Source organism: Polypterus senegalus, chromosome 4 (genome assembly GCF_016835505.1).
Source record: "Polypterus senegalus isolate Bchr_013 chromosome 4, ASM1683550v1, whole genome shotgun sequence".
NCBI classification, from domain to species: domain Eukaryota; kingdom Metazoa; phylum Chordata; class Cladistia; order Polypteriformes; family Polypteridae; genus Polypterus; species Polypterus senegalus.
In genome coordinates, this window is record NC_053157.1 from 112,352,107 (window position 1) to 112,367,879 (window position 15,773).

At 36.2% G+C, this 15,773-nt stretch overlaps 1 protein-coding gene across 1 annotated transcript in view; it reads left to right on the top strand.

Annotated features, from left to right (window-relative positions):
- anapc4 (anaphase promoting complex subunit 4) overlaps positions 1 to 15,574 on the top strand; it is a 62,738-nt gene extending 47,164 nt beyond the window's left edge. The window contains exons 26-29 of the mRNA XM_039751173.1: positions 217 to 294; positions 3,052 to 3,210; positions 7,902 to 8,025; positions 14,307 to 15,574. Of these exons, the coding sequence (XP_039607107.1) occupies positions 217 to 294; positions 3,052 to 3,210; positions 7,902 to 8,025; positions 14,307 to 14,519 (574 nt within the window). The 3' untranslated portion in view covers positions 14,520 to 15,574. The remainder of the gene's footprint in view (positions 1 to 216; positions 295 to 3,051; positions 3,211 to 7,901; positions 8,026 to 14,306) is intronic.
- Positions 15,575 to 15,773: the final 199 nt, after the last annotated feature.

Below are 15,773 nucleotides of genomic sequence, written 5' to 3' on the forward strand. Positions count from 1 at the left end.
AATGAAATTTGCGTATCATTTTTTTTGCTTTATGCTTATTGTACAATGAGGTATATACACATGAAAACAATAGGCACATTTTATTTAAAAATATTTAATCTTTTGGGTAAGATTTTGCAATGGTATAGTGAATTACTAGAATGGGACAACTTAAATGTCAGTAGTTTTGATCCATAATATGATTTACCTTATCAAAATAGTATATTTTATTTGCAGGGTTGTCACTAGTGGTCTGTTAGCCATTGACCTTGGGAATCTCCTTATCGGCAATATTGATGATAGAACTGACACCTGGTGAGCCTTTTTTTTTTTTCTTCTTCTCCATTCTTAATATTCAGTATATTATTATGATTAAAGAAACAGATGCCTACGTGTTGTGTTATTGGTGGAATTACGTTTCCTAATTGGAGCAACAAGGTTGTACTATCTCATGATATAGTAAAGATTAATGTTATGTGCCTTAGATAACTTAGTGTCTCCAGCCATCAACAAAATACTCACAACTCGCTTGCTTTTACATAGTGTCAGGAACTTTATTCTGGATTCAAATGATTCTATCTCATATATGTGGTGTATCTTAGCACTGCCCTACCCCTGCTTCATCATTTTCTAAATTGTTATTACTTGTTATGCCACAAAACATGTCTGGGCTCTTCTCTCTAGATATGGCACAAAATGTTCTAGGCTCTTCTTCTCTCTTAAATAAGTGCAACTCCTTTTTCGGACAGACTACAACTGCCACTTAGTTTCACCAGTACACCTAGAAAACTCCCTTTACTGCTTTAATCCTGTTCCTAGGTCTGCCTGGCTTCCACTGGCTTTTTCAGTATGCCTTAGGATACAGTTCTAAATGCTTGTTTTAGTTTATAGCGGCCTTCATGTTCTGTTTCTCACTATGTCCAGTTTTCTGTGTGTCCATAAATCTTTTCCGAAAGCCTTATGTCAGCATCAGCCTGCCTCTTTTTAGATAATTAAAGATGCTTGTAGCCATTTGTTTTCTTCCAACCAGAGGAATGACACAGTCAGAAATTATACCAATCTATAGACCATTAAGAACCCTTTTCATGACCACATCACATAACACCATGAGAGACTACATATACTTTCTACCACCTTGTCTCTATTCTGGATTTCTAAAGATTTTTTCCTAACTAATCTGGTGATGATTTACAATTTGCTTCAAACTTACCCATCGTCATTCTGTGGGCCAAGAACAGTAACCTAAGAGACATTCACATAGGCTAGTCCAACTTCACATGTTGTTTGCCAGCTCTACTTGTTCATTATTGCTGTTGGATCAGTCTTTGAAACAAAATATTAAATTCTTTCTGTCTGTTCTACAATTGTTAAAGCATTATTCTCTGAAAACATTGCATATAATATGGTCAAAAATTACCATTAACATTAGTTGTGCATAAGAGAAGCCAACATGAAGTAACTTGTGTGTTTTAGCCAGAAACAAAGTCAGAACCTTTATTAAATTGAAGTATAATTCATACAATGTATACATAGGCTTCTGGCAGCACTAGGTATATTTTCAAAAATGATGCAGTATATAGGGAAAAATGTGCTGCTCCTAGGGAAATGTCAGTGTTATTAGTGGAAACTTGATAGACTTAATAATAATGTATCCAAGAGCAGCCCAAAAATGGAAGAAAATATCTAGTTTTTTTCTTTTACTTGGAATTCATTTTTAGTATGAATGAACCACGTTTGATGTCTTTCATAAAGCTTAATTTTAAATTAGTTTAATATTCTGCGTTATTTTAAATGTGGCCAGACATAGGTAGATAATATCAAGAATTAGAATGTTTGGTCCATATCTCCTGAAACAAAAAGGTGATTTTTTTTTTAATGAGGTGATATCTGATACATATTTTTTTATAAATGTGGTGTCAAATTATATTATAACATCCATCCATCCATCCATTTTCTAACCCGCTGAATCCGAATACAGGGTCACGGGGGTCTGCTGGAGCCAATCCCAGCCAACACAGGGCACAAGGCAGGAACCAATCCTGGGCAGGGTGCCAACCCACCGCAGGACACACACACCAAGCACACACTAGGGCCAATTTAGAATCGCCAGTCCACCTAACCTGCATGTCTTTGGATTGTGGGAGGAAACCGGAGCGCCCGGAGGAAACCCACGCAGACACGGGGAGAACATGCAAACTCCACGCAGGGAGGACCCAGGAAGCGAACCCAGGTCTCCTAACTGCGAGGCAGCAGCGCTACCACTGCGCCACCGTGCCGCCCTATATTATAACATGAGTAGAAAAATTACTAAGTCCATCTTATGCTCCTTGCTGTGAGATTAAATAAATGAGACAGTCTTAGTCTGGAAGAATGACGGTTCCAAGGAAGTATGTACAGTATATTGTTGAATATATTGAGATTCCCTGACCAATTGATTGAATTACTATCTTTATTTAACCCATGCAAGTGTGAGAAACTTCACCATTTTAAAAATGAAGTTTAAAATAAGCATATGAAAGATGGGTCATAATGCTGCTAGGTAAATGTATAACGAGGTAATAACATTTTAACAGAAAACTTTATTTCATAATAACAGCACAGCAATGGAAGTCAAATTTATTTATTTTTTTGTTTCATCTATTGAAGACAATGGGTCTAGTTTGTGCAATATGTGTTTTTTGGGCAGTCCTCTTGACAAAAAGCTGTGTAGAATATACCCAAGTCACCTTTTCTTATATTCGGATGGATGTTTGGTTTTAATTTTAATTATTTTGCAGTAATAGGCTACTTATAAATTAAGTAAGCAATATGCATGCCAGGGCAAGAAAGCTTATGAATACTTTCACAAAATGTTAATGTCAATCCCCCATCCTATGCGTGTGTATATGTAAAGTCCAAATTCCTACCATATAAACTTGCATAGACAGTTTTTAATATTTGATAGTTTATGCTTTATTTTTTTATTTATTTTGGTTTCATTTGTCTGTATTTGTTTGCATTATGTGGTTTTAAGCATTAATGTATGTTCTGTTGCAAATTCTTGTCAGTATAATTATTATTTTTTTTCCCTAGCTGTTACAGTTGCCTAGATGCTCGATTCTATGATGATGAAACCCTAACAGTTGTACTCGAAACTGCAGAGGAAGATCACAGGGAGAGAATATTAGCACAGTTACCACTGAATTCAGTGTATATAAATGAAAAAGATTTCAGCTGGGACCCTAGTCAGAGGTAATTCCTTATTTTATCCGTTCATTTTTTAAACTTTGTTTACTTAACGTGTCTCTGACATCTTATCCAGTATCATTGACTCTAAATCAGACAACAATGAATTTTAGGGAAAACTGACACAAGTACCCCCTTATACAGTTTGGCTCGGAATTGGCAATGTGTAGAAACTTACATGACCTGAACATTTTATGTTCTATTTATAGTTTTCTACCAAATTTATAATACTTAGTTACATTAAAATACAATTTTTGTATAGCTATACATACATATTTGAATATTTTAAATTATTGAATGCTGTTTTTATGTTGATTTTTATTTGGGGTTTTATTTTTCCAGTATCAGTAAATTTGAAGAGCATTTTTATCTTATAAATAAATGTGCACTTCTTAGAAGTAATTTAAACTAAATTGAGTTTTCTAAGTACTCGCAAAAAGGACCAAAGCTGGAGCTGAACACAGGTCAGTGGTATTATGAAATAGCAGTACCAAGATGTTGCCTATCAGTGTTTTGTAAAAGCTGTCCGAGAATAGTATTTTCAGTTACTTGATATGATTTATTAGGTGCCAGTTTAAGAAAAGGTAAGGTTTTACTTCACGTTATGTTATTTACTTTAGCCCGTTACGGTTTTAGAGACCAAAAATATGAGTAGGGATAAAACTACATATTTTATTATTGGAATTTTTCACAAAAGAATTGAGTTACTAAGTACAGCCTATGTTTTTGATATTTATATATTTTGTATTGTGGATGCTGGGAGACATTTCTGCACCCCAAACCACAGCTACACTATAATGCAAGACTCTGAATTAAAAAAAAAGAAACTTCCATTTTACTAGTTTCTTTTCGTCACACAAACCAAGCAACGCCATACAATACAGTTATCCTTCCTTCTACTCCATTCCCAACTATAGTTATCCTTCCTTCTCCTACTCCATTCCCAGCTTCAGCTTACCTAGCTGAGGCGGGGAGACACCTTTTAAAGTTTTATGTCCAGGTGTAGACCGCAACAAGAATGCTAGTTCAGACTTGATATCCCGTGGGGCCTTGTAGGTGTCTAAATGGGAGCACAGCCGAAGATAAGGTTGTCACCCAATTTACTGAAGTAGCATATGTACTTGGGAGGGTAGTCTGCTCCAGTCCTTTTATTATTCTCCCCACTTGACTGGAAAAAGTACCACCAGACATAATGGACAGGATGCCAGCCCATCAATTTCTCCATTCCATTACAGCATATTTTATTAGCATTCTTTTAAGAGTTGTCATCTCAGTTTGACTATAGAGGTACAAGGTTAAATCTTTATGTATGACAGATGCAAATACTGCATTGTTTGTGGTAAAATGCTCTTATTTGGCTCCATTAATGTATACAATGCATACATTTAGAACAAACGCTATTATACCACAGATGTGGTGACATTTACATAGGCATTTTCTAAAACAAGGGTTCTTAAACTTTTTAATCTGCGGACCTGAAATGAAAATTGACGAGTATTATTATGATGACAGCAGAGCCATAACTAGACAAATAACAATGAACATATACAGTGCATCCGGAAAGTATTCACAGCGCATCACTTTTTCCACATTTTGTTATGTTACAGCCTTATTCCAAAATGGATTAAATTTATTTTTTTCCTTAGAATTCTACACACAACACCCCATAATGACAACATGAAAAAAGTTTACTTGAGGTTTTTGCAAATTTATTAAAAATAAAAAAAACTGAGAAATCGCATGTACATAAGTATTCACAGCCTTTGCTCAATACTTTGTTAATGCACCTTTGGCAGCAATTACAGCCTCAAGTCTTTTTGAATATGATGCCACAAGCTTGGCACACCTATCCTTGGCCAGTTTCGCCCATTCCTTTTTGCAGCACCTTTTAAGCTCCATCAGGTTGGATGGGAAGCGTTAGTGCACAGCCATTTTAAGATCTATCCAGAGATGTTCAATTGGATTCAAGTCTGGGCTCTGGCTGGGCCACTCCAGGACATTCACAGAGTTGTCCTGAAGCCACTCCTTTGATATCTTGGCTGTGTGCTTGGGGTTGTTGTCCTGCTGAAAGATGAACCGTTGCCCCAGTCTGAGGTCAAGAGAGCAGGTTTTCATCCAGGATGTCTCTGTACATTGCTGCAGTCATCTTTCCCTTTATCCTGACTAGTCTCCCAGTTCCTGCCACTGAAAAACATCCCCACAGCATGATGCTGCCACCACCATGCTTCACTGTAGGGATGGTATCGGCCTGGTGATGGGCGGTGCCTGGTTTCCTCCAAACGTTACGCCTGGCATTCACACCAAAGAGTTCAATCTTTGTCTCATCAGACCAGAGAATTTTGTTTCTCATGGTCTTAGAGTCCTTCAGGTGCCTTCTGGCAAACTCCAGGCAGGCTGCCATGTGCCTTTTAAGGAGTGGCTTCCGTCTGGCCACTCTACCATACTGGCCTAATTGGTGGATTGCTGCAGAGATGGTTGTCCTTCTGGAAGGTTCTCCTCTCTCCACAGAGGACCTCTGGAGCCCTGACAGAGTGATCATCGGGTTCTTGGTCACCTCCCTGACTGAGGCCCTTCTCCCCCGATCGCTCAGTTTAGATGGCCGGCCAGCTCTGGGAAGAGTCCTGGTGGTTTTGAACTTCTTCCACTTACGGATGATGGAGGCCACTGTGCTCATTGGGACCTTCAAAGCAGCAGAAATTTTTCTGTAATCTTCCCCAGATTTGTGCCTCGAGACAATCCTGTCTCAGAGGTCTACAGACAATTCCTTTGACTTCATGCTTGGTTTGTGCTCTGACATGAACTGTCAACTGTGGGACCTTTTATAGACAGGTGTGTGCCTTTCCAAATCATGTCCAATCAACTGAATTTACCACAGGTGGACTCCAATTAAGCTGCAGAAACATCTCAAGGATGATCAGGGGAAACAGGATGCTCTTGAGCTCAATTTTGAGCTTCATGGCAAAGGCTGTGAATACTTATGTACATGTGCTTTCTCAATTTATTTATTTTTAATAAATTTGCAAAAATCTCAAGTAAACGTTTTTCACATTGTCATTATGGGGTGTTTTTCCTCATTCTGAGGAAAAAATGAATTTAATCAATTTTGGAATAAGGCTATAACATAACAAAATGTGGAAAAAGTGATGTGCTGTGAATACTTTCCGGATGCACTGTAATAAAATGTAAATGTTTTTTGTTTCATTTCAAGTATGTATCTTACATGAATATTGCTAAAAGAGAAAAACTGAAAGTAAACATATTGGTCATAAAACAATTAATTCAAAGCATGGAATAAATTCCTGGTATCACTGCTAGTGTAAATGCTTAGTGCAATCTTTAGTAAAGCTGACAGAAATAAATTCTTAGGGTGCAAGGTGAGAATGTGATGATTTTTTAAATGATATTATAACTGGTTCCTTAACTTATAACAAAGAGTAAGGAATAAAGCAGTCCAAAAAAAAAAGATTTAGTTTATTTCATCCCCAAAAGCATCACATTGCTTTGCCACATCTGTTATTTTCATTTCAATATTCTAAACTAGAGCCTTCACCTCAAGAGCTTGTCCATGTCATTCCTCTCATCTCTTCCCCATTTTTATTTGTGTCTTTCCTTGTCATACATCTCATTTTGGATTGTTACAGTGGTTTTGAAAGGAGAGTTGGTGTCATGGGTAGTATTTATTGTATTTTTGTACCATAGAAATGAATGCTTTGCTTAACAGACATTTTTATCCCTTTTCCAAGAGGTCAATTTAATAGAGTAAATGTCAGTCTGGGGACTATTTGTGAACAAGTGTTACAGGGCTAGGATGTAAAATTGATCATCACAAGTGAACAACTTAGAACCAAATAAAAGTTACATTTCCTAGGTCACAATTTCTAAGAGCTATCGGACATATAAAATAACCACACAAGAGAGTCTTCAGGTGCTTCTTTAACCACATTGAGGGATTCAGAATTTCAAATGGGGTAGGCAGCTCATTTTGCCAGAAATTTTTCAGCACACCTGAATAGAGTCTGGACTGAGATGAGACACCACGTAGAGATGACATCACCGTTCACTGTTCAACAGCAGATCCAAGTGGATGAGAAGGGGCATAGGACCTCCGAAGTGTCTCCCTATATGTATACTCTATATGCAAACATTAGGAAGTCAGTGTAGTGATCTAAAGACAGGAGTGACGTGCACACCTTGGCTGACTGAACACCAGTCATGCTGCTGCATTTTGAATCATGATGACACATACTGGTACTTCTGACAGCAGATACTTAAATAGATAGATAGATACTTTATTAATCCCAAGGGGAAATTCACATAGTCCAGACATGACAAGACCAAAGCCTGGACCTGGAGTTATGCTGCACAATTTTGATAAGTGACTGGAGGCCATATATTCCACTCAACTGTCGTGTTTAGCTAACTTGTTCCAATATTTCTCAATTGTAGTAGGGAATGCTGTTTAGTTTAATTATTCACTTGGTTGCTTTTCTCTACACACAGTTTATACTAAACAGAAACATGTAACATTCTATTTACTACAGTTTTGAAACAAATAAGAAAATTATTTATTAGGGAACTTCTAAGTATTTTAATGAAATCCTTAAAATAGTGGTTTGTTTTTTTTATGTTTTTATAATATCTTAGTCAATGTTGTTGTATTCTAGTTGACTCTGTAATTTTTTTTTTTTCTTTTCCAGACTTGATCAACAGAGTGGTCATATTCCTGTTCAAAATGTAGTGCTAGAGAATCAGTGGAGAGCTTTGGATAACATGAAAGCACATTATGTTGCTGTGAATGGAATTCGCAGAATTTCCTGTGTGGTAAGAAATAGATTATTTCTGAAGCTTATTTGATCAGTTGTTTAACAAGAGTATTAAAATAAGGTGTTGAATATTGCAGGTTGCAACTAATGCTAAAATATAATACAGTATAAAATAGGTTAATCCAGACATTCAGATATACTTACCACATCCTGAATTAGATTGGAATAATTTAAAGAACGAACTAAGAAATTGACTTCTTAAAAACTCTCTATGTTAGCAGTAAGTGACGTCTTTAAATTATTGGTGCTAGTTTTTATTCACCTTTGAACTATTTATGTAAATTATTAACTAGTCTCTGTTAAATGTACTTCCTGTAAATTAAAGCAGCATGTTTATTCAGGTTTGTAAAAAAGTGTTTGTTGTGATGAAGCTTGTATTCCAATATCAACATATTATAGTTTGGAGTATAAGAGCTTGCTGTTATGTAATTTTAACTTGATTTATGATATAAAACTTGCCTACTATATAGAGCCAGTATATTACTGATAAAATACTGCTTAAAATTTTGGTGTTGTGATAAACCGCTGGACAGCAGACCAGTGTATAAGGTGTTTTGCATCCTGGTTGGGAGTTTGCTGAGAACTTTCCCTCGATTGAATTTGTGGTGTGTTGCTGAGAACTCTTGCTGAGCACAATAACAAACTAATGAAAGAGTGCTGGAGATCAGTGTGGGATAGAAGCTCAGTCCTCTGGCACCAAGGTTATTAGTAGCAAGACTGCTCCTTTAAAATTAAGGCACCCTCTGGAGAATCACAGTCATTTGGAGTTACTGATGTAATATTCTGGTGTACCGCAATTCTCCTCATTGGGGTTTATATTAGATTTACATCATACAGATCAGAAAAGTAATTATACTGTACATGTTCATTATGGTAATCTTCCTAAATATATTTACCCATTACAGTTATGGAATGCTGGGGTCAGTTACAGGTGCAATGAGTGTAAGGAATGAGCTTTTCCTAGATAAGGCACCAGGCCATCACAAAGCATGGTCTTTTATACATTTAAACTCATTTTCCATCAATATTGAGTCACTAGTGACATGCTGCTATGCTGTATTCTTCAAATATTCAAATGATTTTTCCATCTCTATCCAAAAGTAAACAGTTCTAGTTTTTAATGATGTATAAGGTGCTATGTCTATTTGTAATTACAATATAAACATACTGCAGATTACCAGTTTACCTGAACAAAGATGCAATTTAGGCCAGTATATATATATTTTTTTCCTTAACATTAAAAAAAAAATACATTTTTGATTAAAGCTGCCCCTAAAAACCTGCTCTCTTTAATCACTAGAACCCACTGACATGAAGTAGTAGCTTTTAGGTAATATGGTTTGATCGTAATATTCTGAAGTCCAAAACAGTTGGAAGAGGAATGATAGAAAAGAAGAAATTGTTATCGGTAGGCTGAGATATAGTGCATGCAGACAGTTAATTCACAAATAGAGTAGGTAAAACCCTAGAAGTTGTCTTTTATTTCATTATTTTATAATATTTTTATTGAAGGTAGTATATAAAGACATGTTACTTGTTAAAGTGTAGCAAATACGTAAAGTAACATGTACTGAGCAAACAAATGACTTATACAAGCAGCTTCCAGAAATTTAACAAATTAAAATTGGTAGTGTAAAAATAAAAACAAAACAAAAAGAAAAACTCAATGACCAATTGTATGTTTGATTTTCTTCCAAATATTAGACTTTGGTGCCCTTTCTTTGAGAAAGCAAGGATATAAATGAGATGCAAAATTAGGAAGAAGTAGGAAATGAACAGATAGACCATTACAAGTACTTCGGATGCATGGCCTATAGTCAAAATACTCTAAGGATTTCCAGCATCAACACACACAAGACACACACTGCTCATCTGCTACAGGAAAAATATGATAGACAATTTTACTTTTTTTTTTTTTTTTCCTCCTCCAATTTTTAGCAAAAGGACAGCAAACTTAAAAGTGCTTAATGCCATAAAATGAACCTAAACTTTTTACAGTACCTCTGGCTGAAAGCAAACATCATACCCATTCAAGCTTAAATATGATTAATAAACATGATTTTTGGGGGACTGTTCTCAGGTAAATTAAAGCACAGACACCACTGATTATGACAAAGGAACCAATTATTAGATGGGATTTAGATTGTAGTTTTCTTGCTTGTTAAGGTTTCTCACCCTTAATTGCTTATTTTAGTCTTAAATATCTGCATTCACTATTTTAATTGCTGTTTATTAGCAATAACGTGCAAAAGACGAAGGAGTCAGCAGGTTTCCACCAGACTTATGTCCATTTACACCTGTGTGTATTCATTTTGATATATCTGGTTTAATAAAATATTTAGAAAGAACCTGAAGAGAAACTTGAAGGACTGAGAACTGCTAATCTGTGTTAGGCCTCAAATCATAATCATTGGTTGATTATATAAAGCTTGCCTACCGTATAGAGCCAGTATGTTACTGATAAAATACTGCTTAAAATTTTGGTGTTGTGATAAACCGCTGGACAGCAGACCGGTGTATAAGGTGTTTTGCATCCTGGCTGTGAGTTTGCTGAGAATTTTCCCTCGATTTGAATTTGTGGTGTGGTGTTGAGAACTCTTTTTGAGCACGATAACAAACTAATGAAAGAGTGCTGGAGATCAGTGTGGGATAGAAACTCAGTCCTCTGGCACCAAGGTTGTTAGTAGCAACACTGCTACTGTACTCCAGGCTACTGCCCAGATGCCTGCTCCTTTAAAATTAAGGCACCCTCTGGAGAATCACAGTCATTTAGAGTCACTGTTCCATTGTTTTAGGCTTCAAATCATTTGGATGATATCCTTGGAAAGAAATAAAATCTTCAAGATATATGAATGACCTGACACTGCAGAGTTAAAACGCTAACGAGCCATGAAATTAAATAAGATCTAATACTGGTAAGGATTGGTTTCTAATTAAGTAACTGAATTAGGACATAAAACCTGCAGACACTGTAGCCCTCAAACTTTCAGAAATTCTGCCAATCAAACCCCAGCCACCTTTGTTTCATTTAAAAGAAGACAGGAATGGACCTGCATTGAAAGACTATCACATACCATACAGTCCTAAAAGCATCCGGCCAATATTAAAACTTTTTTTGGTGAACTGATTAATATTTCATTTTATAACACTTAAATAAGAAAATGAACACTCGTTCAAAGACTGAAATAAAATAATGTTTTATTACTCATCTTGCACTTATAAAGCAAGACATACTGCTACTGTTATTGATTAGTATGCAATAATTTATTAATCTATTTTATTTATCTATCTATTATTCTTTTTTAAACATACAAGATCATTGGTTCTTAAAACCAGGTTTTGACTAAAGTTTTGTCAGTGTTGGGGTTTTATCTTTTTCATGTGTAATTCCCTGGATCTCAGTTAAACTACATACATACATACATACATACATACATACAGTGGGTACGGAAAGTATTCAGACCCCCTTCAATTTTTCACTCTTTGTTATATTGCAGCCATTTTCTTAAATCATTTAAATTAATTTTTTCCCTCATTAATGTACACACAGTACCCCATATTGACGGACAAAAAAAAAGAATTTTTGAAATTGTTGCAGATTTATTAAAAAAGAAAAACTGAAATATCACATGGTCCTAAGTATTCAGACCCTTTGCTGTGACAATCACATATTTAACTCGGGTGCTTTCCATTTCTTCTGATCATCCTTGAGATCACCTTTATTTGAGTCCAACTGTGTTTGATTATACTGATTGGACTTGATTAGGAAAGCCACACACCTGTCTATATAAGACCTTACAGGTCACAATGCATGTCAGAGCAAATGAGAATCATGAGGTCAAAGGAACTGCCTGAAGAGCTCAGAGACAGAATTGTGGCAAGGCACAGATCTAGCCAAGGTTACAAAAACATTTCTGCTGCACTTAAGGTTCTCAAGAGCACAGTGGCCTCCATAATCCTTAAATGGAAGACGTTTGGGCCGACCAGAACCCCTCCTAGAGCTGGTCGTCCGGCCAAGCTGAGCTACCGTGGGAGAAGAGCCTTGGTGAGAGAGGTAAAGAAGAACCCAAAGATCACTTTGGCTGAGCTCCAGAGATGCAGTCAGGAGATGGGAGAAAGTTGTAGAAAGTCAACCATCACTGCAGCCCTCCACCAGTCAGGGCTTTATGGCAGAGTGGCCTGTCGGAAGCCTCTCCTCAGTGCAAGACACATGACAGCCCGCATGAAGTTTGCTAAAAGACACCTGAAGGACTCTGAGATGGTGAAAAATAAGATTCTGTGGTCTGATGAGACCAAGATAGAACAACTTTTTGGCCTAAATTCTAAGTGGTATGTGTGGAGACAACAGGCACTGCTCATCACTTGTCCAATACAGTCCCCACAGTGAAGCATGGCGGTGGCAGCATCATGCTGTGGGGGTGTTTTTCAGCTGCAGGGACAGGATGACTGGTTGCAATCGAGGGAAAGATGATTGCAGCCAAGTACAGGGTTATCCTGGACAAAAACTTCCTCCAGTGCTAAGGACCTCAGACTGGGCCGAAGGTTTACCTTCCAACAAGACAATGACCCTAAGCACACAGCTAAAATAACGAAGGAGTGGCTTCACAACAACTCTGTGACTGTTCTTGAATGGCCCAACCAGAGCCCTGACTTAAACCCAATTGAGCATCTCTGGAGAGACCTAAAAATGGCTGTCCACCAACGTTTACCATCCAACCTGACAGAACTGGAGAGGATCTACAAGGAGGAATGGCAGAGGATCCCCAAATCCAGGTGTGAAAAACTTGTTGCATCTTTCCCAAGAAGACTCATGGCTGTATTAGCTCAAAAGGGTGCTTCTACTAAATACTGAGCAAAGGGTCTGAATACTTAGGACCATGTGATATTTCAGTTTTTCTTTTTAATAAATCTGTAACAATTTCAAAAATTCTTTTTTTTTTGTCTGTCAATATGGGGTGCTGTGTGTACATTAATGAGGGAAAAAATTAATTTAAATGATTTTAGCAAATTGCTCCAATATAACAAAGAGTGAAAAATTGAAGGGGGTCTGAATACTTTCTGTACCCACTGTATGTACGTACGTACGTACATACATACATACATACTGTACATATATATAAACTTGGAAATACAGAAGTGCACCTATCCTGACAAAAAAAGCAGTTGGAGTGAGTAGGCATAGAACAGAGATTTAAAATATATAGTCTGTTCCAAAAAGCTTTGATAACACTTCAAGTGATGATTACTTGTTCTTACAAAAAAATATTGAAACTTCACTCTCAGCTGCACAGTAGTCATTTTGAAAGTGGAACAAGAATTACAAGTAACATGATGCAGTAGTTTGTGTAGCACAGAGAGAGAATAAAGAAATTTACACTATAATATTCTGTAGGTTAAGTCTGTATCATTCTGTTCTGCTTCTCTGTACAGTGACAGAATATGAACATTGCCTTCGTATAGCAATATTTTGTCTGTGACCTAAGACGTGTATGATTTGGCTGAAAAATAACAAAATGACACCAAAAACTTATTTTAGGTCTAAAATAGGAAAATGCCCAGGAAACCCAGTAGTAAGTAGTAGTAAAAGTGCATCAGTGTTTGCCTTTGCTGTTTCATGCAATAATCTCACAGATAACTATTGCATGTTTTGTGTATGAAGTGTATCCACAAGTTCTGTAAATTAATTAGTGGTTGTGCTTTCATTAACAAAAAACACTGCTTTGTGTTACTCTGCAAAGTAATGTGGCTCTGTGCTGCTGCTGTCAGAAGTAACTTATGGTTAACATAGCTTATGCCCTGCAAACTATTACAAAAAACATGCACTTATGACCTTCCTTTCATTATAGCAAGTCTTTGTTTGAACATCTGGGAAACTGGAAATCTAGGATAGGGAGGCATGACAGACTTTTTTTTTTGGTGAGTTTCTGCTCCTACATGTAGTAAATATATGTGCGTGTGTGTTTACAAAACACAAATGCTTTCAATCAATAAGAGCTATACTTCAAAGGAAATGCAGGACTGAAATGAGAGTTTTATGTATGAGTTATAAAAGATACTTTCTATAACACCTTTTTCCAAATTATATGATTTAAAAACAAATATCAGTCATTGATTAATGACATAGATTTTAGACAACAGATTTACTTGTGATTGTAGCAGAAGTATATTAGCATTATACAGAACACTGCATAATGATGTTTATAGATTATATGTTTATTGATTTATAGAGTGGCTATTGTCACAGGAATGTATTTAAATAAATTGTTTTTCCTCATACAGCTGAGCTCCAATTTGCGCCATATCCGTGTTTTTGAAATGGATGTGGAGGAAGAAGAAGAAGATGAGAAACAAGATTTGCAGAATGCAAGTGCTGATTTGAATCAAGTTGAGGAGTCACTGACAAGTGGTGATGGGTCAGAAGTGCAGGAAGACTGTGACACAGCTGAAACACCTGATTTACAGAAAGAAAATGATCCTCTCCTACAGACTTGAATGTCTCAAGAGGTTTAGCTGCTTTCACACAATATTTATACTCCACAGAATGTGGTTATCAGAAGAAAGTAGGGACTTCAGGATATTAAAGATTTGTTGTACCTCTTTCTGATGTGTATTTTCTAGTTTCATCAGCTTAATAAATATTTGCTTAGGAAAATTTGTACTTTGACTAATTTTAAAGTGTTTTGTAATACTTCTGAAAAGAGTTACAACTGCTCATATTGCTACTATTTTTTTAAGTGGATTGGGCAATGCTCAGTTTATTCACAGGAGGAAAAAGTCACAGTTACTCTAGAAAGCTTGCATTTCTCTTTGGGTTTTTGCAAATTCAAATGAACTGCATTTTTATGGGAATCATGTTACATACACAAATTATTCTGCATCATTGAGGTGGAATTAAATTTGGAATTGATTTTACATTTTACTTACTATAAAGACTGAAATGCCATGATTTTAGAAAGTATTCATACCTTTCGCTATGACAGCATAGAACACTTGAATCCAGTTTTATATGAGGTCATTCTAAAACCAACTACTGTTTACAGACATTGTGAGAGAATAATTTGAAGGTGATAATAGTTAAGTATTTTGTTTTGTAATGTACAATTGAAATATATAAATGTTTGTTTTAGAAATGAAAGTGAAGACACTGTTGAAATGGTCAAGTAAACAAGCAGAATGTTCCAGGGGGATGGTTCAAGAAACTGGATGATGTAATGTTCTTTCATACACCTAGTAAGATTTGCTAGTTGGCACATGTACAGTTTTCATAACAGAGATGAATTCAAGAGATACTGAAGAACAATGATATAATGGAGAAAGTCTTTTATTTTAGGCTGGTTGTGCTCTATGCTATAGCACCTTGTGTCTTTTAACCAGTCACAGTATGATATGTAAGTATTAATTCAGCACTATTATGCAGAAGTAGTTGTTTATAAAATGGACTTCTACTCTTACTTTTTTTGATAATTTTGTAACATACTGCAGTGATGGATGTTCCCCGTTTGCCGTGGTGCTGCAAGAGTAAATAAATGACACAGATGGACAAGCTTTCTAATGCCTGATTACTGACAAAGAGGTTCTTTAATTAAGATGTTGATTTCTACCATAACATTAGATGATATGATTCTAGAAAAATGCCCACCTAAGGTATACAAGCCCGCAGCTGACAATGCATGTCATAACCACTCCTCTGTGAAGACTAAAGAACTGTCTGTAAAACTTCTTGGTCACATTGTCCCTATAATATAA